At 48.4% G+C, this 23,697-nt stretch overlaps 1 protein-coding gene across 11 annotated transcripts in view; it reads left to right on the top strand.

The window, feature by feature from the left end:
* The window catches only part of TBX5 (T-box transcription factor 5), an 80,469-nt gene extending 75,395 nt beyond the window's left edge, over positions 1-5,074 (top strand). For 6 of the 11 annotated variants that reach the window (XM_070516131.1, XM_070516129.1, XM_070516128.1 and 3 more), the window contains one exon: positions 4,073-5,074. In XM_070516131.1, the coding sequence (XP_070372232.1) occupies positions 4,073-4,650 (578 nt within the window). In that variant the 3' untranslated portion in view covers positions 4,651-5,074. The remainder of the gene's footprint in view (positions 1-4,072) is intronic. The other 5 variants (XM_070516136.1, XM_070516135.1, XM_070516134.1 and 2 more) reach the window with 1 other exon arrangement.
* Positions 5,075-23,697: the final 18,623 nt, after the last annotated feature.

Here is a 23,697-nt window from a genome sequence, read left to right as displayed (position 1 = left end):
TCCATCCATTTATCTATCCGTAAAGGTCAAGGTTACCACCTTTTCATATTCTCTGAAAACAAGGGGTTTTACGAAAGCTGAAAGGCTGGGGCAGTCTATCAGAAAGAGCACTGTTTTGTGAGTCAAAGGCCTGAATTATAGATCCACCTCTGACTTGCTGAAGGTCCCTTAGCTAAGGAGTAGCTGCTCACCACTCTGCCTCCAGTGTCTCTGTCTATGAAGACTTGACAAAGGCCTTTCATCTGAATGAACTCAATCAGCAAGGGAAATGACCCACTTGGGAATGGTGACAATATTTTTTCAATGGGATTAGTGATTTGAAAGCAGCTCTGCAAGTTTTCCAGCTCTGGAATCTACCCAAATACCTTCAAGTATTGGACAACCTTCACAGAGCCATATTTCCAGTCTTCTAAGAGGGAAAAGAGGAAACTCAAATTACTTGGACTGATAAGATTTGAACACTCACTTTATGTGCAAGGAAGATAGACAGGAACTAGACTGCACTTAATTATTATCTCAATTTCTACAAGAAGTTTAGGTATTATCGCCATATACAGTCAAGAACTGAGATTGGAATGGTCCAGTGGTATGCCCAAGGTCACATAGCCAGGCACAGTAAGAGACATAACTCTGTGTCCTGAAATCTGGATTCATCATTAAAGCCACTTTGTCCAGAATAAAAAGCAACTAGAAAAACGCCAGGGACCAGGGTTTTTCACAGTGCTATGTGGTGATTGGTGGTCGGAATCGTGAGGAGCTTTACTATTATCCAAGAAACTCACTTGGGTTCAGGACGGTTGGAATACAGTTGACCACTCTTAATGCACAACCTTCTGAAACCGAGCTGTGGACTCATCAAAGACTGGACACCTGACCACAGCCTCTCCCCCAGCCGTGGAAGGTAAACTCGACTTGGCTGGGAAATAGATCTTTGCTGTTGATCAGTTATCGAGCTCCCAATAAGAAGAAAGAAACCAAGCCATAACCAAAATAAACACAGAGATTACATCTCAAGTGTTTATCAAGACCCAACTGAAATTTGGATCCACGCTTTGGAATTTCTTTATAATGTGATGAAGTCTGAGAAGAATTTGAGAATGCTTAAGACCTGCTTTCATGAATAAGCCAGCACCGAGCTTTTCTTAGGACTCTGCATCAGATCTTTGGGGTATTAAAGACTGGAATGTGTAATTTTACGATTTTCCAAAATGTGCCCCAGCCTTTTTTCATATTATTCTTCCTTCTTTACTTGTAACAAATCTGGAAGGGGATCAGAAACTCGGGAATGGTTAGTTTGCCTTGTTTTTTTCTCTTGCCAAGGGTACCCTGCAGCTGTGTTTTCTGTTATTGAAAAAGGGAACACCCTGGTTAAATGGAAAACCCAAAGGTTATGATTGTAGCAACAATGGAAACATTCAGATTTATGGATCCAGGGGATGGAAGGAAGCACGGAGGGAAGGAATAAAGGAAAGAGGTGGTGAGGACGGTGTCTTCAAGACAGCAAAATATGCCCAGTTGAAAGGTGATAAACGTGGCTGCTTGTTCATCTGGGTGTCTTCAAGCATCTGGATGGTTGGGATGATGTAGATAGAATACCTGGAAGGCTGGCTGCACTTTTCGCTTTTTTGAGGACAAATGTTTGGGCATCTTCTGGGTCCCAGATGTGTCCCAGAAAAAAAGAGTCCAGTTAAAAATAAACTTGCTTGCTATTAGGTGGGAGCAACCCTAGTGTAGATACGTTTTGTTTGGGGAGATTTTTGACTTACCTATGGGTGTCACTCGGAGAATGATGCAAATGGAAGCGTTTGGTGGAACCCAAACCTAAGCTACCTTCCCCGGACTGAGGAGCTGTTTTATAATCCAGTACAAAGCCAAAGCCACCATGACTGACTTGATGCTTTATATCCGAGGACCACCTCCTGACTTGATGCTTTATATCCGAGGACCACGTCCTGACTTGATGCTTTATATCCGAGGACCACTTCCTAATCACAGAGTGTCAGCCTCCCTCGCTCACTGCTCAGGGTGGGATGGAGAGGGGCCGAGGATGCACACCGAGCAGGACCATGACTACCTGTTGACCACTCTATCTCCAGCACCCGGTGCAGTACCTGGCACCTGGTGGGGGCTCAGCAAATATCTGTTGGATGATTGAATGAGTGGCATCAGCAGGTAGAAATCTAGAGAGCAGGAAGCAAGGTGTGGTAGACAAGGTAAGTCAGACCTGGCTTAGATCCCAGCCTTTGCTCCTTCCCAGCTGTGTGACCTTGGGCAGGTCGCTTCTCTGAGCTTCAGCTTCTGCCTCTGTGAGACAGGGATGAGAGCAGCCACCTTGAGGAATTACTATGAGGTTAGAGGAAGGCCACTTAGTAGGTGCTCAATAAATAATAGCTATTCCTTCCTCCGTTTATTTAGTCCCACGTCCTGCCCTCACACCACGGACCATCACAGTGAGTTGCAGGCACGTCCAGTGTCCTGTGTTTCATTTTCCTTCACATTCCCCAAAGACAGACGTATTTCTTGACATTCATTGATTAGAAAGAGATTGGTGGGTGAGAAAAGAAAGCCTGCAGTTTTGGGGGGTAAAATTCCAGCTCAGGAATGAATCTGTTCTGAGGTTTATACTTTGGGAGAAATTCCCAGGTATTGCTTCCCCCGGAGGAAACACGTGGAGATGTGTTATTATAGATCCGGTTTGGCGCGAGACTGACTGGTGGTGTTACCCTTCAAACAAGAGCTGCCTTCGATGATGGCGCTCAAGTGACTTACATGCTCGATTTTATTTCATTCTTAGCTGCCCAGGAAAGTAAGTATTACAACTCGGATTCAGAGATGATGAAAATGAGGCTCCTAGAGGGCAGAGGCTGATGTCACACAGATATTAAGTAGGAGAGCTAGATTCAGACCCAGACATGTCTAGGCTTCTTACCCTGGGGTCTGGATTGTAGGGAGCCCTTGAGCCCCTTGAAGTTGTGTGCAAAACTCTGAAGGCACATGCGATTCTCAAAACTTTGTGTGTCAGTGTATTTTTCTAGGAGACAGCCCAGTACTTTTGTTAGTTCCCAAAGGGGTCAGTGACACCAAAGTCATTCAGGAAAACCCTCCTTCAGAGACAGGTCTATCTCCACTGCTCTACACTGGGGAATAGCTAGTGCCTGGAGAAGGGAAGTGACTTGCTGAGCAAGGAAACAGGGACACGTTAATGTGTACCGACTCAACAGATGTTAACTGGATGGTTGCTTACACAAGGTGTCAGTAAAGGATCTGGTGATTCCTTCAAGCTCCCATCCATTTGTCCATTTGTCTATCCATCCTTCCATCCATTACACAAATATTGTTGCGTGTCTTCTCCATGTAGCATGGTATGGAAGAGCAGGCTTTGAAGTTACATTTCTTGGATTCTAATCCTAGATCCACTGTTTACCAGCCATGTAAGACCTGGGGTGAGTTTCTTAACCTCTCTGTGTCTCCTTTGTCTCATCTGTAAAATGGGGATAATAATAGAATCCACTTCCCAGGGTTGTTGTGAAGATGAAATGGGTGACTTTATGGAGGGGTCTTAGAACAGTGCCGGGCAGAGTAAACACTATATGAGTTGTTTTTACTGTTATGGTTGATACTCTTGTTATTAGTTTTCTTACTAGGAATGCGCCAGGTTCTGGGAATGTAACGATGGGCCATACAGACGATATTCAACCTTCATGCAATTTACATGCCAGGGAACAAGGAAGATGATGATAACTATGATTCATTGAGTGTTTCCCTGTACCGAGCTCTGCACGAAGCACTTAATCTATATTTTCCCTTCTCATTCTCAACACCTCCCTTCGTAGACAGTGCTGTTATGACCCTTTCCATTTTACGAAGAAACTGAGCTCAGAAAGGTCAAACTGCTTAGGACTCCATAGCCCAAGGTCTAACCATTACAGTCCACCCCATTTTACCAGAATGGAGGCTGGAGCTAGCAGACTCACAGACTTGATTCTTCAGTCCTTTGGTCAAATGGCTGTCTGTGCCTCTAGCTGTGGGGTGGCCGGTCCTGGCCTCATTGGTCTCTCTCCTCCTGTCTTAGCAGATGAAGAATGTTCCACCACAGACCATCCCTATAAGAAGCCCTACATGGAGACGTCGCCCAGTGAAGAGGACCCCTTCTACCGCTCCAGCTACCCCCAGCAACAGGGCCTGAGCGCCTCCTACAGGACAGAGTCAGCCCAGCGACAGGCCTGCATGTACGCCAGCTCCGCCCCGCCCAGTGAGCCGGTGCCCAGCCTGGAAGACATCAGCTGCAACACGTGGCCGAGCATGCCCTCCTATGGCAGCTGCACAGTCACCACTGTGCAGCCCATGGACAGGCTACCCTACCAGCACTTCTCTGCTCACTTCACCTCGGGGCCCCTGGTCCCCCGGCTGGCCAGCATGGCCAACCATGGCTCCCCGCAGCTTGGAGAAGGAATGTTCCAGCACCAGACCTCAGTGGCCCACCAGCCTGTGGTCAGGCAGTGCGGACCTCAGACTGGCCTCCAGTCCCCAGGTAGCCTTCAGCCCTCTGAGTTCCTTTACTCTCACGGCGTGCCGAGAACTCTGTCCCCGCATCAGTACCACTCTGTGCACGGAGTCGGCATGGTGCCAGAGTGGAGTGACAATAGCTAAATTAAGGCCTGCTTCTGAATGGACATTCGCTCGAGAGAGAGAGGAGCGCGAGGGAGAGAGACGGTAGCCGAGAGAACCCCGTGGACAAGATCCTTCATGTCACCCCGTGTTCACGTCTGCTCTAGAGACCCCCTGGACACTGATCTGATCAGTCGCTTGAAACCACAGTTCAAAAAATGTGACTTTGTTGTTCTGTCTCAAAACTTAAAAAACAAACAAAAAAAGATGAATCCCATGACCACCACGCCCATCAGCCGGCCACGTTCACACCACCTCCGCAAGTCCTCCCGATTCCTCCTTTTGGTCTCCGGAGAATCTTGCCTCATCGAGTGTTTCATCCTGAAGCGTAGTTGGAGCCTTTGCCTGTCTTGGTGTTAATGTTGACATTGTTATATAATAAATAATAATATATTTTTTCTTTCAATTTTCTTAATGGGACCCAGTCCCTTCTTTTGGGGGAGGTCTGAGGCAAGTATGTTTCAAATTATGTACTTGTGGGGTTCCCCTCGAATATGCCACCCCTCAAATCTAAATTCGCCACCCTCCCCTTGACTAAGAAATTACCTACCTCTGCCATGCGATTTCTCCGAACAGGTCTCCTGGGTCCCAGCTTTTCTCCGATTTTCTCCCACCTTCCCCACCATCGCGGAGCCCGGTTTTGCGATCTGTTTAGCAGCACAGTCAGGATGACGTTGGGCTCCATCTGGGGTCCTATCTTCCTCAGTCCTCCTGTCTTTCCAGCCGTCTGTCGCTAAAACGTGGCCTATAGCTTCCCGACCGGAAGGCTCGCTTTGAAAAACTTAAAAAGCCCGGGTTTCCATGCGGGCAGAACTGTGATAAGGAGCAAGCTCTGTGCTGACAAGAGTTGTGACAAAGCCAAAATAAATATTCGTCCCGATAGAAAAACGCCAGCCCCCAGCTTCCAAACCTCCAGTCTGGATGCAAAGAAACAGCCACCATTCCTAGGGAAGAGGCAAGACGTGCTCGCCCATCAGGTCTCTCCAAAGAAACCGCCCCGACACCAAATGCCGACGCCAAACTGTGGTTATTGAAAACAGAAAACAGTATAAAAAAGTGTGTAAGTAAAACGTTATTGCAGGGTTCTTCAGATGTAATATTTTACTGGTACTATTTATTTATAAATAGGAGTTCTAATTAAGTAATAACATGAAATGAAATCCAGCATGGGAGCTGGCCAAGAGCTTTTTAATTTTATTGATACTCAAAACCAAGTTTGCGTTTTTTTTTTTTCTCTTGAATGTGCTTTGCTTTCTTGATTAAAAAAAAATTTTTTTTAACTGACCCTAATAAAGAGAACAGGGTAATATGTGAAGCTGAGTGTGTCCAAGTACGTGAGAGCGTGTGAGTATGTTTATGTGAGTGTCCTTATGCGATTATGTCTTTTTATGTTGCTAAGGGGGGGAGGGCAAGAATTAAGTACTCGCTCCGTATATTGTGTGCCAATTAATGCCTAATAAATACCATGTGCTTAAAAAAGTACAAGGGACTTGAACCCCATTTTTTTTTCCTGTTCTTTCTGCTGACTAAGTAGAGGGGAAATCGGGCAGAGGAAATAGGAAAGAGTTGTCTTTCATGTGGATTCTTCGCCCCATCTGCTTTCTCCTGCTGGTCTCATGGATATTTGGAACCTGTTGTATTTGAGTGTGGTGGAGCTAATATATTTATCCACTGGCTGATATTCCTGGAATGGATTCATTTGTTTTAATTGAATTCGTATCAGCATTGGAAAAGAAAAATCGTCAGGAATTCCAGCTGATCAGAAAATGATATTGGTCAGGCCATGTGGACCACCCAATCGTTGGTTTTCTGCAGGATCTCTTTCTTCGAATTGCTTGCTGGCATCAAGTGTTTTAGAGGTCGCTTGGCGAGCAACTTTATGGACCCTCAATGGAGATTTACTTAAAACCCACACATTTAGAATTTGTGCGTTTGTCCTGTATAACTCCTACGGGGCAGAATAGAGCAGCAAATTGGTGAGTAAGTTAGTACTGCATTTTTTTTCTTTTTTCTAAAGGAAGCATTTGATTTATCCATTGCTTTCTCTCTCTCTCTCTCTCTCTCTTTTTTTTTTTGTTGAGGAAGATTAACCCTGAGCTAACATCTGCTGCCAATCCTCCTCTTTTTGCTGAGGAAGACTGGCCCTGAGCTAACATCCATGCCCATCTTCCTCTACTTTATATGTGGGACACCTACCACAGCATGGCTTGCCAAGCGGTGCCATATCCACACCCGGGATCCTAACCTGGCGAACCCCTGGGCTGCCGAAGCAGAACGTCTGAACTTATCCACTGCGCCACTGGGCCGCCCCCCTGCATTTTTTTCTATTTTTATCATTTCAATGCCCACACTTTTCCAATTATCCAGAGCCATCGAATATGTCACATCTCCTTGAAGCAGGGCAAATGGCTTGTTGATCACAAATTATTCATTTGATCAGGTCCCCCTGGAAACTTTCCTAAGCAAAGAACTTCCAAGAAGTGTGAATTAATTATAAAGAAATGACAATTCAGCTTCTTTCAAGAATGATGGAGAAACTGGGTCAATGGCCTTCCCATCCCCACAGAGAAGGAATTAGTAAAGTTTCGCTGCATAAGTTCTAACTCTAAATAGATATTTATTCTCCTGAGATCACAAAAAAGAAGGTTGCCTTTGAAAAAATTACCTTCCAAACTAATTTACCAGCTATACAAGATAGTCAGTCAGTCTTATTTTTTCACCGGAATACCAAATTCACACCCCGCCCCGGCACGCAAACAGTTGCCATCATTGGAAAATTGTTAAAAACTTGTTCACAGCAAGTTTCATAAATCAGGAAAGGACACTCTCATCCCATAACAGAGGCAGGTTAACCTCTTTGGGTTCCAAACAATGGTTATAAAGGATCTTTTCATTGAATTGGTAGGTTTAAGAATGTAATAGCCCAATGTTCATGTAGTTTTATAATTGTTTAGATGTCAACAAATTATTATATTCCTACCATATATTTAGTGGCTGCTTGCCCTGTACTGGACATGTCATAAATATTGAGGACACAGTGGCGAACAAGGCAATAAGGTTGTGTCCTCTTGGAGCTTATGGTTTAGTGAGAGAAACAGCCCTGGGGTAATCATCTCCGTAATCAGTGGATTGCTAAATCAGGAAGAACCATAAAGGCAGAGTGCATGATGTCATAAGGGGCTAAGACAGGGAGTCCTAACCTGATCTGGAGGAGGTGACTTTTGAGCTGAGCCCTGAATGATGAGTAGGAATTAACCAGGTGAAAAGTTGGGAGGAAAAGCATTTCAGACAGAGGGAACAGCTTATGCAAAGGTCCTGAGGCAGAAATGGTGATGGAGGAATGAGATGTAGATTCCTCCCTGGGTAGTAATCGCTTAGTCTGCATTCATTCATTTATTCAACAAGCATGTGTTAAGGTCCCACCCTGTGCGGTTGACACCCTTGCTTGCTGAGAACCTACTAATTGTGTTAGGCTCTTTTCCAGTTAGTTCCCACAGCTGCAGAGGACACACTGGACTTGTGAGCTGGTCGGCTTCTTTGTACCTGGGAGAGGAGGGTTAGAGCATCCTTCTGCTTCCTGGTCCAAAACTGAGTGCTTGAGTATGGGACTCAAAGTTATGGGGCAGAAGATCAGCAGAACTTTCAGAGACCCAGATCATTAATATTCTTGAGCTCAGAGAGGTTGGGAACACTCCCAACATCACACAGCTGGTGTGTGGCAGAGTTCAGCACGGAACCTAAGTTTGTCCCAGCCTTAGCTTCCTCGTTCACTAAAGGGAGATAGTGTACTGCTTCCGAGGACTGTGCTGAGGTTCAAAGGAGACGGTATCTGTGGCAACACCCAGGAACAGACCTACCACAGTAGATGCTCAATTAATGCTTGAAAAGAAAAACCTTAATCCATGAAATGCAAGTTCCGTATAATTTTCATTCATGGACTTAGGAAGTGTCTACTTTAAATATAATGATACCTAGGGCTAGTGAGAAAATAGGAAATCTCATAAACTGCTGGCTGGGATGAAAATAGGTAAATGTCTTTGGAGGAGAGTTTGGCAGAATAGATCAGAAGCCTTAACAATGTGCTAATCCTTTAATCTGATCATTCTGCTTTGAGGAATTGGTCCTAAGGTAAGAATCAGGGATGTGTGTAAATAGTTATTTTCTAGGTAGTTCATCACTATTTTTTTAATCATATAAAGCTGGAGGCAGCCTTAGTATCCAATAGGACGGGGCTAGTTGAGTGAATTAGCGTGTGCCCATACAGTGGAATGCCATGTGGCCATCAAATACACATTTGTGAGGAGGATTTGAAGAAGATATTTAAGAATCGTGTGTGAAAGAAACTGGTTCCTAGCACCACACACAACAGCTTCTCCATCTTGTGAAAGACACCTGCCTGCCTTCACGCTTAGACGATAAAGCCAGTTAGGGTGTAAACACAATAATAACAGTGGTGGGACCGTGAGAGTTTAAATTTTCTTTGTGTTTTTGGGTATTTCTCCTTTTTTTGTGATGAAGATGAATTATCTTTGTAATTACGAATAGAATTAGTAAAATAAAATCTAGTTTATTTTTCGGGCGTTGATCAAACCGAGTTTGTGAGGAAGGTGGGGTACCCATGTCTGCTTTGAGGCTGAAGGGATGGAGATCCGGTGAGGAGTGCCATTGACCTGGTCAGTGACGGAGCTGGGTACCAGTACCAGCCAGGCCACTGCTGATCACGGAATGTTCCATCACAGAAACAGAGAGACGGCTGATGCTTCTTGGGCTCCACTTTCTGGGGTGGTTGTTGCTGGCTGCTCCTCCTGGTGGGAACTGTTATCCTCTTGTCAGCAAATACAACACACACATACATACCCACATACCATATACCAACACACACATATATCAACACACACGTACATACAATATACACATATACAAACACAGACATACACACATACAAACACAAACATAATACACACAGACATACACATATATACAAACACACACACACAGTATGCAAACACACACAGACACAGACCTACACATATATACACACAGACACACAGACATACAATATGCACATATGCAAACACACAGACGTACACACAAACAGAACACACACAGACAGTATACAATATACACACAGACACAGACCTACACATATATATACACACAGACACACAGACATACAATATGCACATATGCAAACACACAGACATACACACAAACAGAACACAAACAGACATACACATATATACAAACACACACACACAGTATGCAAACACACACAGACACAGACCTACACATATATACACACAGACACACAGACATACAATATGCACATATACAAAAACATACAGGCACAGATATACACACACACATATATATATAAACACATACCTGCAATATACACATATCCAAAACACACAGACACAGATATGCACACACATGCATGTGCATACACACACATACACATATACAAACAGGTACATAGAATATACTCATATATGAACACACACACACACACACACACACGTTGAATCGGGCAGTTGTAAGAATGTCCCCTTTGTTCTCTAACTGACCCGGCTTATAAAATTCACTTCTCCACTTACCGCCTCTGTGACCCGGGGTGATTCGCGCCACCTTGCTAACCCTCCGTCTGATCATCCGTGAAATGAGGATAATGCCGGCCCGCTCTGACCCAGAGAGTGTTCCAGGGAGGCTGCAGGGGGACGATGAGCGTGCAGTGCCCAGCACAGGGCCTGGAACAGAGGACGTGCTCAGTGCGGTCAGCTAATGGATTAATCAGTTTATTATTATCATTATTCCTTCTCTTCCTCCTCCTCCTCCTCTTGCTGGGAAATTCGCCCCGTGATCTTCCGTTATTTTATAATAGACTTGAGCCGTCATCAGCGCCATCAACATCATCAGCTTCAGCAATAATTAAAACACAGCTGCCCCACACAGGCACCGTCCCAGAGATGATTTAAATAGCCAGCTTTGTAAGGGACCATCAACTCTGGATCGTCTGTGGCAACAGAGAGAACAGAAGGTTCTCCATCCCCAAAGGCTGACTGGTCCGCACCGTTCCTTTTCTGACCTCAGAATGCATTCTTACACCCCTTAAAAAGCAGTCAAGCGTGTAAATCCTTCCGATACACTGATTGAAAGACGCTTGGTCAGAACTGCGAGTGTCACGGGTGGGACAGCCAGGAGTGCCGGCTGAGGGCTATTCCTGGCAGGGATTTAATCCGTGACTGACATCCCGCCTCCCCTAGATAGTATAGCAGAAATAGCAAGAACAGCTTTCCTGTATTGACCATACACTCCGTGTCAGTCCCTATACCAAGCAGCATGCTTATGTGGTTCCGTGACTGGGAGGTAGGGACCTTCTGACCCCTATTTTATAGAAAGAAGCACCTAAGCAGAGAGTTTAGGTGACATGTCCAAGGTCACTCCGATTATGGGTGGCTTGGCCGCCATTGCATGGTGCCAGACCCCTGTATGTGACAGACGGACCCATGCCATCCCTGCCCTTTCCATGGGCCCAGGAGAAGGAGGGGGGTTGGGCGGCTGAGTGTGCCAGGGCAGCCTTCTTTGCCTTCGGGGGACAGGTATCCTTGGAGCCTTCAATCACCAGAAAAATAAAACAGGTTTGTGACTTTGCGTCTGAGGGCTGACTCCCTCAGAAGTCAGGGCCGGTGGCTCCCTGGGCTCGGATGCCCTGCGAACCCTCCAGCGTGTGAGCGAGTTATCCACGTGGCCAAGCCTCAGTTTCCACCTCTGCAACATGAGGGTGAGAAGATCAGCCTTGCGGGCCTGGCGTAGAGGTCAAACGGGAGAGGTTCCAGAATGTGCCCAGCGGGCCAGCTGCCGTCCTCGGCACATTTGATAAACAGAGGCTTCAAACAGACCTCACCTCAACCACGACCTCCCTCAGGAGGCTTCACCGGCCCCAAGACAAGCTAGGATGCCCTTTTTCTTTCCCTAACATTCATCACAGTTGACTTTTCTTCCTTCGTGAACTGCCGGTCTCCTCTCCCGGGGTCAGGAGAGCTCCGGGAGGCCAGGAACGTTCCAGTCTTGCCTGCTTGTATTTTCATTTAGAAGGTGTTTGCTAATTATGTCCTGAGTGAATCGATAAATCTCTCAACAGATGTCCTCATTGGACGACAGGACTCTGTGGGCAAGTGAGGGACTCGGTGGAAGATGACTCTTGTGCCTGGTCTCACGTCCTCTTTGCCCACCGCACATTTCAGATGTGGTTAGGGGGACAGTTCAGAGCATGCTGACAGCATGCCACCTCAAGCAGCCACCCATGTGGCCGCAATAAGGGCTGCATAACAAGCAACTACAAAAGCTCAGAGGCGTACGTCAATAAACATTTCCTTTTGCTCCAGAGCCCACAAGTCAACCGAGTGGTTCCATTGGATCAACCAAGGGGTGCTGTTGATCGGGGCTGAGTTCAGCTGGTCTTGGCTGTGCTCATGCGCCTGTGATCAGCCGAGGGGTCAGCTGGGGGTAGGCTGGTCTAGGATGCCCTTGGATGTGATGCCTTGCTTCTGCTCCATGTGACTTCTCATCCTTCATGGGCCCATGCGTGACACGTCCATTCAAAGCCAGGGCGTGTCTGGTGTGTACACAAGTCATATGCAAGCCTTGCCTTGAGGAGCTCTATGAGCCGGGGTTCAACCAGAGAAGCAGAGCCAGTAGGAGAATGTGGATATATACGAAAAGATTTATTGCAAGAATCGGCTTATATGACTGGGAGGGCTGGTGGGCCAGTCTGAAATGCACAGGGCGGGCCATTAGGAAGGACAGCGTATTAGTCTGCCATACGCTGCCATAACAAAATGCTGCACACCGCGGGGCTTAAACAACGGACATTTATTTTCTCACAGTTCTGAGGCTGGAAGTCCAAGATCAAGTTGCTGCCAGGGTTGGTTTCTGGCGAGGCCTCTTTCCCTGGCTTGTAGCCGGCCACCCCTTCACTGTGTGTTCACATGGCCTTTCCTCTGAGCACTTGGAGGGGCAGAGAAAGGGAGGGAGGAAAGGAGAGAGCTCTGATTTGTGTCCCTCTTCTTATAAGGGTGCCAGTCCTCCTGGACCAGGGCCCCGCCCTCATGACCTCATTTAACCTTAGTTATCTCCTTAAAGGCCCCGTCTCCTAATGTAGTTGCATTGGGGGTTACAGCTTCAACACAGGAACTGGGCAGGGGCACAACTCAGTCCCTACGGGGCAGTCTGGAGCTCCCAGGCATGGCTGAAACTGCCGTCCACAGGCAGAATTTCTTCCTTCCCTTCAGGAAGCTCTGCTTTTAAGACCTTTCGACTCATTGAACCAGGCCCACCCAGATTATCTGGAATAGTCTCCCTTACTTAAAGTCAACTGATTGTGGATTTTCATCACATCTATAAAGAACCTCTAAGCAACACCTAGGTTAGTGTTGGATGGGATCACTGGAGATGTAGCCTGGCCAAGTTGACACGGCAGACAGATTCTCGCCGTGGCTGTCTCCTTTCATGAGCAGTCAGCCAGCTGGGTTCCCCCGGCGTCACATCTCATTGTTCCAAATGGCGTCACCAGGCTGTCCCAGCTGCCAGGGAGCCTGGGCAAGTGAGACACCTGGAAAAGTGATCTGGATGATCTTGACTCACTTAGACCGGTCAAGGGTCATCTGCAGGGCTGGAGCGAGGACCAGCATCCTAAGGTAACGGTCTGTGCCCGCTCCCCCAATGCAGTCCAGGCTCTGTTTGCAGAGGGAGGATGAGGCAAGGGGAGGACCGTGCTTGTTTGCTTGTTGAGTTGACGATCAGGGTACCAGCTGCTAAGCCCTTGCACACGCCACACGAACCCGCACACCTCAGTTCCTCCACTTTGCAGGTGATTCTCAGCTCCCTTGGGATCTGGACTCTGAGCCTCCCGAAGTTAACAGATGCTCAGGGGATGTCACGTGCCAAAGCTCCACTCACTGCCCCTTGTGCTTTGTATGACAGCCCCAGGCCACCAAGAGAGGAGCCCCATTTTTATCCCTGAGGTCTAGGGCCCTGGAAATGATGGATAGTACTACCTCATGGGCTTTTGAGAAGAAGAGACTGAGGGCTGGTATCTCCAGAGTGGAGGCGGGGACCAGCTCAAGGCCCTGGGGCTGTTTAGTGGCAGAGATGGGGCAAACACGGGGACGAGATTGGATTTGTTCTGGGTTCCGTGCCTGGCGGGTGTCTGGTCTTTTGTGAGTTCCTTGCTTCCGTTCCTCTTTCTTTTGGAGATGGCACCCCAGTTTGGGAGGGGAGTTATCTCTCCCTCATTGTGTGTGGTCTCTGTGGGCGTGGCAGATGCTGTCAGTGCCCAGCCCTACCTCCTGGGCCCATCCTCCAGGTCATCTGCAGCTTCGGTGGATGGTTCCCACATCCACCAAGGACTTCCTGCGTCCGGCATCTGAGTCTCTCTGCTGGAAGGCTTTCTCTGGCCTCAGGTACACACTCATCCAGAGAATTAACAACGAGGGACGGGAGTTGGTTTGTAAATAGCCCAGCTTCCTGTCCCCTCGGTGGGACAATTTTTAGTATGTTTTACACTGTGCCTTACAGGATCTCCAGCAGCATTCTCAATACCACACCCTTCATTGGCATCCTTCCCTTCCTCATTTCACTTCCCACTCCCTCACCCCAATAAGACGCGGCATCCGAATCCTTGTTTTAGGGTCTGCTTTGAGGGAAACCTAAACTAGGAGTGTAAGCTCTTCACCCAAGAGCCTTCCCCTCCTTTAGACAAGAGCGTGGGAGCACTTGACCCGAGGCACTTTCTCCTTCTCCCAGGGAGAGAATCTTGAGTGCAGAAATAAACAGACTGGAAATGCTCGTGCTCATCCCGTCTAGTCCCTCATTAAACTCTTTTTTTGGTTCCTTCCACTTGGATCCCTAAGATTGTCCCTTTATTATAATGACGGTTCTCCAATCTTTCCTTCACCTCTGTGAGTTCCCTTTCAAAGCTGCAGCCCACACTTGTAAAGGTTGAGCATGGCACAACCCTCAGAGCCTGTCACTCACATTGATAGTCTCTCTGAATGGTGCCTCTTGGAGTTGTGCAGTGCACAGCCTGCCCATCCATTCATGGCAGCCCTGTACCATTGATACTATCAATACATTCTTTTCTTTAAGGTTGTACCTTAGCTGATAAAAACCCTTGATGTGGAAATAACTTAGAGATCCGCTGTTCCGGCCCTCTGCCTTCAGGTAAGTGAACGTCTAAACTAGGGGCATGAGATAGTTGCAGCATGGTTGAATCCTGCTGAAAAATAATTCGGGTTTCTTCAGTTTCAAAGTGGTCCCTAAAACAAGAGTCCAGAGGAGAAAAAATATCAGCTATCACAAGGGAAACTTGGGGTGAAGATTTGCCCTTGGTTTCTCAATATCGAGTGTATGGGGGAGGTGGGGAGCTTATTTTCCTGTTACCTTTGTACAGTTGAAATATCTTAACCAGCCAGAAGCCCAGCCATTGCCAGTGGCCTTTCCCAATTCTATTTGGTACCTGCCTCCTTTCTCTGGAGAAAAATACGGTTAAATGAGAAGAAGAGGTGAGAGAGAAGGGGGAGAGAGAGAGAGAGAAAGGAACTGGAGAAAAGCTTTTACATTGCTCTAATTTCTGAAACATAAAAGCTATTCTTTTACGGTAAATCCATTTTTTCCCTGTGGCATTAAGGATGGAGAAATTCCTAGGAAAATAATTTGTCAAGTCCTGACTGATCAAAGATACCTATGAAAGGACCCCACTTTTTTTCCTCCCAAGGCAAAAACCAGCCCCCAGCTAAGCTCAGAATGAATTGGCAATTCATTTACCGACTGTCAGATGAAGTAGCGCAATCCGCATCTCAGCTTTGCCTGGGACGGGACCAGAAGGAAGTAATTCTGTGCCCACCGAGTGTACAAGCTGGGGGTATGTTAGTGATTAAAGGATCCGGGCCTGGGGGAGGCAGAGAGATATGACTCAGATTCGCAAAAGCACCATAAATCTCCCTCTTTTATTCAAAATGTGTGTTTTATAGTCGTTTCCTGGCCAATTGCTGCCTTGAATAAATATATAACATATCTGGATTTAGCTTTCGGGCCCAATGCTGGGGTTTGTCTGATGGGCCAAGTATTCTTGATATTTCCAAGAGCAAATACTGCAGCTCTCTTTTCTTCCTGACTCACCAGCCACATCCTGCGTCGAAAATAAAAGTAGAGATCGGTGCTAATAGGCCCAAGAGAGAGAAAGCGAGAGCTGGGTGCTTGAGCTGGATTCTCGTCCTCTTCAAGCAGGCTCACCCCGGCTCCCCTCAACCAGGCATGCACCTAGGACGTTGTGACCTCTGAAGGTCATTGACTGCGTTCCGTTGGGCCCTCTAGCTGGGACGTTTGGCCAACAATCTTGGCTGGGAGGATCAAGGGTTTCCAAAAAAAGTTTTTAGGAGATTTCCATTTGCTCTTGAAACACCAGGCTCCCCAACTTCCATCGTACTGCGTCGAGGCTGCCCCTTCCAGAGGCGGAACGGGGAAAAGTCGAGCTCCAGCTTTAGTTGAGTTTGGAGTGCCAGCCCCAGAGCCCTTCCCTCGTCCTGTTTATTGAGGGTTGATTATATGCTAACGTTTTATATGATGATCATGCATAAGCTCCAAAGTTGGCTTTGAGGTTTTTGGAAGTCAATGCCGAAAAAAGAGACCTACTCACTGGCAAGATTCCCAGTGTGGCCCTGTGTGGTGTGCAGCGCTATTCTTCAGCCCATTTTACAGGTTAGCAGCTGGAGGCTCAGAGGCGCTGTCACTCACGGTGGTCTCGTTGCTGGGATGGATGAACACTTTCCCTTTCTCCATCCACTGTGCCAGGCCCTCGCAGTGTGCCCATCCACAAGGCCCGATGACACGGTCCCCGCCCTCAGATAGATCTCGATCCAGGGTGACGTGAAAGGCCTCGTGTCTGGATTCCCGAGAGTCAGCTCTGGGCCCGGCAGGAAGTGGGTGCTCAGAGACTTTCTGCCAAATTCCCCAATTCCCGCCAGGCTGGCTGACCTAAGTTGGAGAGAATGTTAATCTTGATATATATGCAGAGGTCAATGAATATGCTCTTATTTCTCAGAGAAAGTTGCACTGGAGAACGCCCGGTGGTCGGGGGGAAATGTGGAGAAACAGAGGGCTGAGTCCTGTACAGCCGTCCTGTTAGTGTCAAGTGGGAACCCGGGTGTGGAGGGAGCTCAGAGGCCGAGGCCGAAGGCCGGTGGGCTGACTCCACCTGCGGCAGAACGGAATCAGCCTGCCGGGCATGGAACCCCCGCTCTGCCGCTTCTCCGCGATGCCAAATCTGGTGAAATTCTTCAACGTCCTGTGGGCTGCGGTTTCTCTACTTTGGAAAACGTTGGTAGGAGGATTGTTTGGGAATTAAACCCATGAAGACATCGGGCAGGACCTATTTGCACGGCGCCAAGCAGATAACAAACGCTCAGAAAACAGGGTTGATTACACATATTGTCTGTCTCCTGCCTATTTCCTTAAAGAATCTTTGGCTGCAAAAATACGTGCAATCCACAGATGGTGGTTAATAAAACGATCAAGCCAAGAGTGATGAGCACCTGTCAGTGAGTCCCAGTAGGTCTTGTGTGGCGGACTGTATTTTCCAGAAGTGGCCACGGCAATGTTTCTGTCCCACATTGTCTTCCAGAACTGGGGTGCTTCTCCCATCGAGAGGCGGAGTCTGATTCTCTCTTTGATTATGGGCTCGGCCTAGTAGCTTAGTTCTGGCAAATAGGACGTGGTGCGGGGTAATGCTCCCCAGGACTAAGGGATGAGCCCAAAACAGGACAGGCTCAGGGTGGGGGACAGGTGGTGACCTCCTCAGTCTACAAACACCCCAAGGTCATAAAAGGTGACATCACTTCCTCCTGAGTTGGCCCTGCCTTGGGACACTCACTCTTGAACCCCAGCCACCATGTTGGGAGGAAGCCCAAAGGGGTCGACAGTGGGAGCCCATGAGGAGAGGCGCAGGTGGAGAGGAGCTGATGCCCCAGCCTAGAGCCAGCATCCACCCCAGACACGTGAGTGAAGAGCCTCTGGATGGCTCCGCCCCCAGCTCTCGACGTGGTGGTACAGAGCCTGGCTGCCCGGGTCGGATCACTGACCCACAGAATCTGGGAGCATGCAAAGCGATGTTTGACATCACTAGGTTTCAGGATATTTTGCTTTTCGGCCTTTGGAACTGGAACAGGCTGTGTAGTTAACAGAAATATATCTGGCTCTGAGCTCCCTAGCTGCCAAAACAAGGGGAGAATTATAGTTAGTTACGAGAGCCCGAAGAATTCGTAAAAGACAAACACATCGAGATGTGCGCTAAAAACCAGGAGGGAGTTTTTCCCGGGGTTCTTGTAAAGATGATGTAGTGCTGTGTAATTTTTTGGTGATGTTCTTGAGGACCCCACCCTGTTAAGCCCGACAGTAAATGTATCAGGACCGTCTCTCCTGGGTTCTCTTGATGGGCTGCAAAACCCCAAGTCACCATCTGGCAAAATCAAGTGGTCCAGAGGCCACGATGATGAAATCTGGTTGCCAGGGTTTCTGCAGGTCTGGCTTAATCTAGGGGGATATTTTATAGAAATCAGTAAGGGGTTGGGGCCAGGTCTTTATGGCCAGCACCCAGAGCAGAGCCTGGCACTGAGGCAATGCTCCCAAAGTGTTTGATGAATGACTAAAGAACGAGAGGTTGTACATCAGTTCAGGGAATCCTTCATCGACGCGATCGCCCACAACAGGAGTTGCAAGAAATACCCTGTTTAAAGAGGTAAGAAGTGAGCTCTGGAACTGAGAGAAATCCAGGTTCCAATTCCACCGACACCTCTGATGAGCTGTGTGACCCTAGGGGAGTTACTTGAGTTCTCTGGGTCCGGTTTCCTTGTGTCTGAGACGAGGAATAAGAGCACCCACTTCACAGCACAGGGAGGACCACGGCGGCTTTTTAAAGGCTCAGGGGCCGAGTGGAGGTCAATTCGAGCAGCAGCAAGAGGCCTTTTGCTTTTTTTCACTCTCTCTTTCCTGGGCTTCACACTCTCCCCCTAGCCACTTGAGAAAGACAAGTTTTGGTTTCAAGTGGTTCCCTGGGAACGGGGCCCCAGGTGGGGAGCTGGGGCGGGACCATCTCCCCAGCTCTCAGGGCTGAGCTAAAAACAGGCCGCCCGGAGTTGGTGGGGGGGGGGGGGGTGGTGGGGCGGGGGTGACCTCGCTCTGCCTGCTGTGTCCCTGCTCTGCGGGGAAGCGGGCCAGCCAGGGTGCCGGTCCCAAATGCCTCGCTCGCTCCCCTCCCCCAGCATCCCCTGTCAGGCCTTCGCCTCTCAAGGAGGGAACTGTAAGTACTTTAGACAACAGGCTGATAGTGTCAAAGAGATGGATGGAACAGGCGCCTTATCTTGCTTAAAGAGACACGACCGGCTGGGCCTGTGGCTTCTCCCCCTGCTCTGCCGTCCCAGCCCGTGAGTTGAATTCTCTTTCAGACACACACACACATGTCCACACAGACCCTAGGAATCTTCTTTCCGTTTCTCAAGACAACCTCCCTTGTCTTCCTCCCTTCTGTCTCCTCTTCTCATCACTTGTAAAACCCCGAGAGCAGCCAGGACACAGATTGAGGCCTTAAAGAGACTGAGAGTAGATTCTGGAAATTTGAGGAGGGGGCAGGATGAGGGAATTGTCCCCCGCCTCAACAGAATAACCTAAAAAAAGAGAAAGAAATAAAGAAAAAAGGGAAGAAATGGGTTCCTCTTCACCTTTGTTTGATTATCGCTTCTGCTCCAGACCTCTGGGCTCATCTTCTAGATTCTCGAATGGTCTTCCAAAGGCTGATGGCGTTCCTGGGCTTTGGGGCTGCAGGAAGCAGCACAAACGTGGAGGGGCTGAAAGGTTCGAGCCCAAATTCTAAACCCAGACTCACGGGACAAAGGGACGGAAGGTTTACCAGCAGGATGTTCCCAGGAAATTAGGGATCACGAATTAGTGTGGGCACCTTGGGGCACCGTCGACTCCCAGAAAAAGTGCGCCTCCCCGTAACCCAGCCACTGTCCTTTGAGGTCCTGCTCCACAGCGGCTGTTCCCCGCCAGGGCCCGTTGCTCCCCAGGCGATATTTAGGACGCCTGGAGGCGTTTAGGATTGGGGTGATATGAGTGTGGTTCTCCTGGCATCGAGTGGGTGGGGGCCAGGGATGCTGCGCCACTCCCACAGTGCACAGGACAGCCCCCCGAACAAAGAAGGACCCAGCCCCAAATGTGGACAGTGCCGAGGTGGGGAGCCCTGTGCTCCAGAAATACCAGCACAGACGCACAACGAAGAAAGTACGAAGTGGTGCCTGGCAGCCTTTTTCTCTTTTCGTTCCAAAGACTTGAAAGCAGCTTAAATACGCTTTAGTAAGCTACTGGTCCATCCTGGCTGCAAGTTAACATCACCAGGAATTATAACATCCTGAGACCTAGGACCTGCCCTCAGAATTCTCGCTCAATTTGTCTGGGGAGAGACCCGGGCATCCATATTTGATAAAGGAGCCCCCTCACACACACACGCTTTGTGTTTTAAGATGCAGCCCGAGCTGAATAAACTAGGTTCTCTCCAGCCGCTGGAATGCTATGCAGCGGTGAAAAAGAATGAGGCTGATCTGGATGCTCCTAGGTGGCAAGCCTCCCGGCCACATCATTGACGAAAGGGACCAGGGGCAGAATTGGATGCTCAGGGTGGTGCTGTTCAGAAGAAAACAAAACGAATGAGTCCATCCCAACGGAAAAGTCTATGGACCAATATATACACACTCGAAACAAGACTCCCAAGGCAGGAGGTACAGAGTGTGTCAAACAGAAAACAGGCTCTGCAAAGATGCACACCCCCAGAATGCTGTCAGTGGTTACTTCTGGGGAGATGTTGGCGGGACCAGGATGGGAGTGGGGTCCATGTGGTCAAAATCCAGTGAGGACGAACCTGCCGGGGTGACCCAGCCTTTCTTGGCTGAGGCCTGGGTTTGTGTATTTCCCATCCAGAGGTGAAGACGTCCCACTCACTCCCCTCCCACACCCCCGGCGATGGACAGCTCACCGGAGCAGAGGCCAACAGCCTCTCGTTTTGTTAGTAAGTGTCATGTCCAGGGAGCTTAAATTGCCAGGTTTCTCCCTCTGTCTCTCTCTTTCTTCCGAGAAGGCTCCTGTCAGTGATCAAAGCTGCTCTGCGTCTCTGGGCAGAGCCGAGGACAGCAGAGGGGCCAGGGAGGCCGTCCCGCCAGCGGGGCTGAAGGGTCCCACCTGGATCCGGGGAGGGAGCGTGGCAGGGTGGGGAGTCAAGGCACACGGGCACAAGGGGCAGGGGACTCTCCAGGGAGTCACCCCCACATTCATGCACTCAGTCATCCCTGTTTACTAGGCCTACTATGTGCCAGGTCCTGTGCACATGATGATGATAAAGAAATGGAAAGGGGGCCAGCCCCGTGGCCTAGCGGTTAAGTTCGGTGTGTTCCAGATTTGGTTCCAGGCGCAGACCGACTCCACTTGTCAGCAGCCATGCTGTGGCTGCGACCCACATACAGAACAGAGGAAGATGGGCATAGATGTTAGCTCAGGGCAAATCTTCCTCAGCAAAAAAAAAAAAAGAAAAGAAAGAAAAAAGAAATGAAAAGGCATATGATTCTCTCTGTCCTCAGTGGGACAAACAGACATTCATTTCTCTATTCAGCAAGTATTTGTTGTGCATCAACTACGTGGCAACATTTACTAGGTACTACTGGAAATGGGGAGGTACGAATAATAACAATATGTATTGTTATTATTATTATTGGTATATTAAATACTTGTATAACACATATTGTGTCAGACACTGTCCTCAGCTTTTAATACACAACAGCTCATTTGATCTTTAAAACGACCTTATGAAGAGTTTATTGTTATCCTGATACACAGGAAGAAATTGAGACACAGAGAGGTTAAGGAACTTGCTCGGGGTCACACAGCTGGTCCGTGGAATAGCTGAACTTTAAACCCATGCAGCTATCTCTAAAGCCTCAGCTTTTAATGACTCTGTTATATTTTTGGTAAGGAACATGGACACCATCCCCTGCCCTCCTGGAGCTAAGAGGCAAGTGTTTGTGTGTTGGGAAGTGAGGGGAGTAGGGACAGAATTAGATGAACTCCCTGTAAATCTGGTTGATTTACCTCACAGTGTGGGGACTCTGAGAAGGCTGCCCTGAGGAAGTATTCTTTAAACTGCAATCTGAAAGATAAATGGGAGTTAGCCAGCAAAAGTGGGGGCAGGTAGTGGCTCTCTAACAGCATGCGCAAAGGCCCTGAGGGGGACTGTGCTTAACCAATTCTTGAAACAGGAAGAAAAAGTCAATGTGGTTGGAGCACAAGGGACCCGGGGCAGGGGGTGGAGAAGCCCAGAGAGGTTGACAGGGCCCAGGGCCCAGGTCCCAGGGGGCCTTGGAGACTGTGGTAAGGAATTTGGCCTTTATTCCTCAGAACATGGAGAAGCATGGCAGGGGTTTCCACTGCAGGGTAGCATTGTGATGAGCTCCCTGTGGCGCAGAGGGGAGGGTCACGGGGATTTCAGCGCAGTGAGTGCAAAGCGGGGACAGAAGGAGGGTCTCTCAGTCCGGCCAGGGAGAGCGAGAGGTCAGGATCTCCTCTCTCTTTGTGTCCATTCTCTCCCATCGACACCTTGATCCCCCACCTCCTGCATCCCCCACCCTCGACCCAAGTACCTGCACCCACTTGGTGCTCGGGGGCTCTATTTTCTCTGTGCCCACATGTGGCCTCAAACTCCTCCACGCACAGCTGCCATGTCTCTCTGAATAGACTAGGGTGTGGATGACTGGATATCCACCTTTGAGGCCTCCCAGGCAGACGCTGTCAGGGCCTTCCCTTTTTCCTTACCCTGATGGAGGCAGCAACATGCCCATGGAAATCTCATTCTCTTTTTTGGTCAAGTACTTGCTTCCCCAGCTTCCCTTGCAGCAGGAAGTGGCCACGTGATTCATTTCTGGCCAAAGAATCATGGAGGGTCCCATTGAGGGGGGCTTCTAGGAAAAATTTTCCTTCTTTTTAAAAGGAAACACCTTTCTTTCACCCTTTCCTCCGTGATTTGGACACTGGAGTGAAGTGTGATGTTTGGCACTCTGGCAGCTATCATATGACCATGAGACAACAAGGATGAAACTGGAAGCCAACATGTTAAATATGGTGAAGGGAAAGGATTGAAAAAATCTGTACCTTTGACAAAATTGTTGAGCAGTTACAGCAGCTCTGCAAATTTTTACCTTCAAATTTCCTGTTAGGTGACATTTTAATATACATATATTTTAATATTGTTGTGGTTTGTTTGTCTGTTCTTTGCAGCTGAACATATTCTGCTGGAAGAGTATGATAGGGAGGATGGGAAGCTCAGAGACCATCTCATTCAATTCTGCTCTTGGACAGAGGAGAAAACTAAGGCTCAGAGAGGGGAAGGGGCTAGTGCAAGGTCACACAGCAAAGCACTGGTAGAGCTGAAGGCAGGAACTTCTGCCTCACTGGTCTAAATGGGAACCTAGGATGTCCCAGCCTGGCATTCTCATTTATGATTCCACAGAAGGTCTCAGTGGATGACAGAAACATTCAGAAAATGTACATTCTTACTCCATTTCCCATTTACAGAGATGTCAGGTACATTAGGGAAAAAGTCAGAGACGTCTCAGGTTTCTTGTTGCCATGGACATAGGGGAAATAAAAAGTCCTTGAGACAACCATGCATATTAGCCTAGGCCTAAGAGCCAGGGTTTGAGAAACATCAGACCTGGGTATAAACACATCAGGCAGCAAGGAAGGAAGTGGTGTCATTCCTCCCCCCTTCCATCCACCCATCATCCATCCATCCACCCATCCATCCATCCACCTACCCATCTACCCATCCACCCACCCACCCATCCATCCATCCACTCATCCATCCATCCATCCATCCATCCATCATTTACCAGCCGATCCATCCATCCATCCATCCATCTACCCACCCACCCACCC

This window comes from Equus asinus, chromosome 8 (assembly GCF_041296235.1).
Source record: "Equus asinus isolate D_3611 breed Donkey chromosome 8, EquAss-T2T_v2, whole genome shotgun sequence".
In the NCBI taxonomy this organism is placed as follows: domain Eukaryota; kingdom Metazoa; phylum Chordata; class Mammalia; order Perissodactyla; family Equidae; genus Equus; species Equus asinus.
The sequence above is the reverse complement of the archived record's forward strand: the minus strand, read 5'-3'. Positions and strand labels throughout refer to the sequence as shown.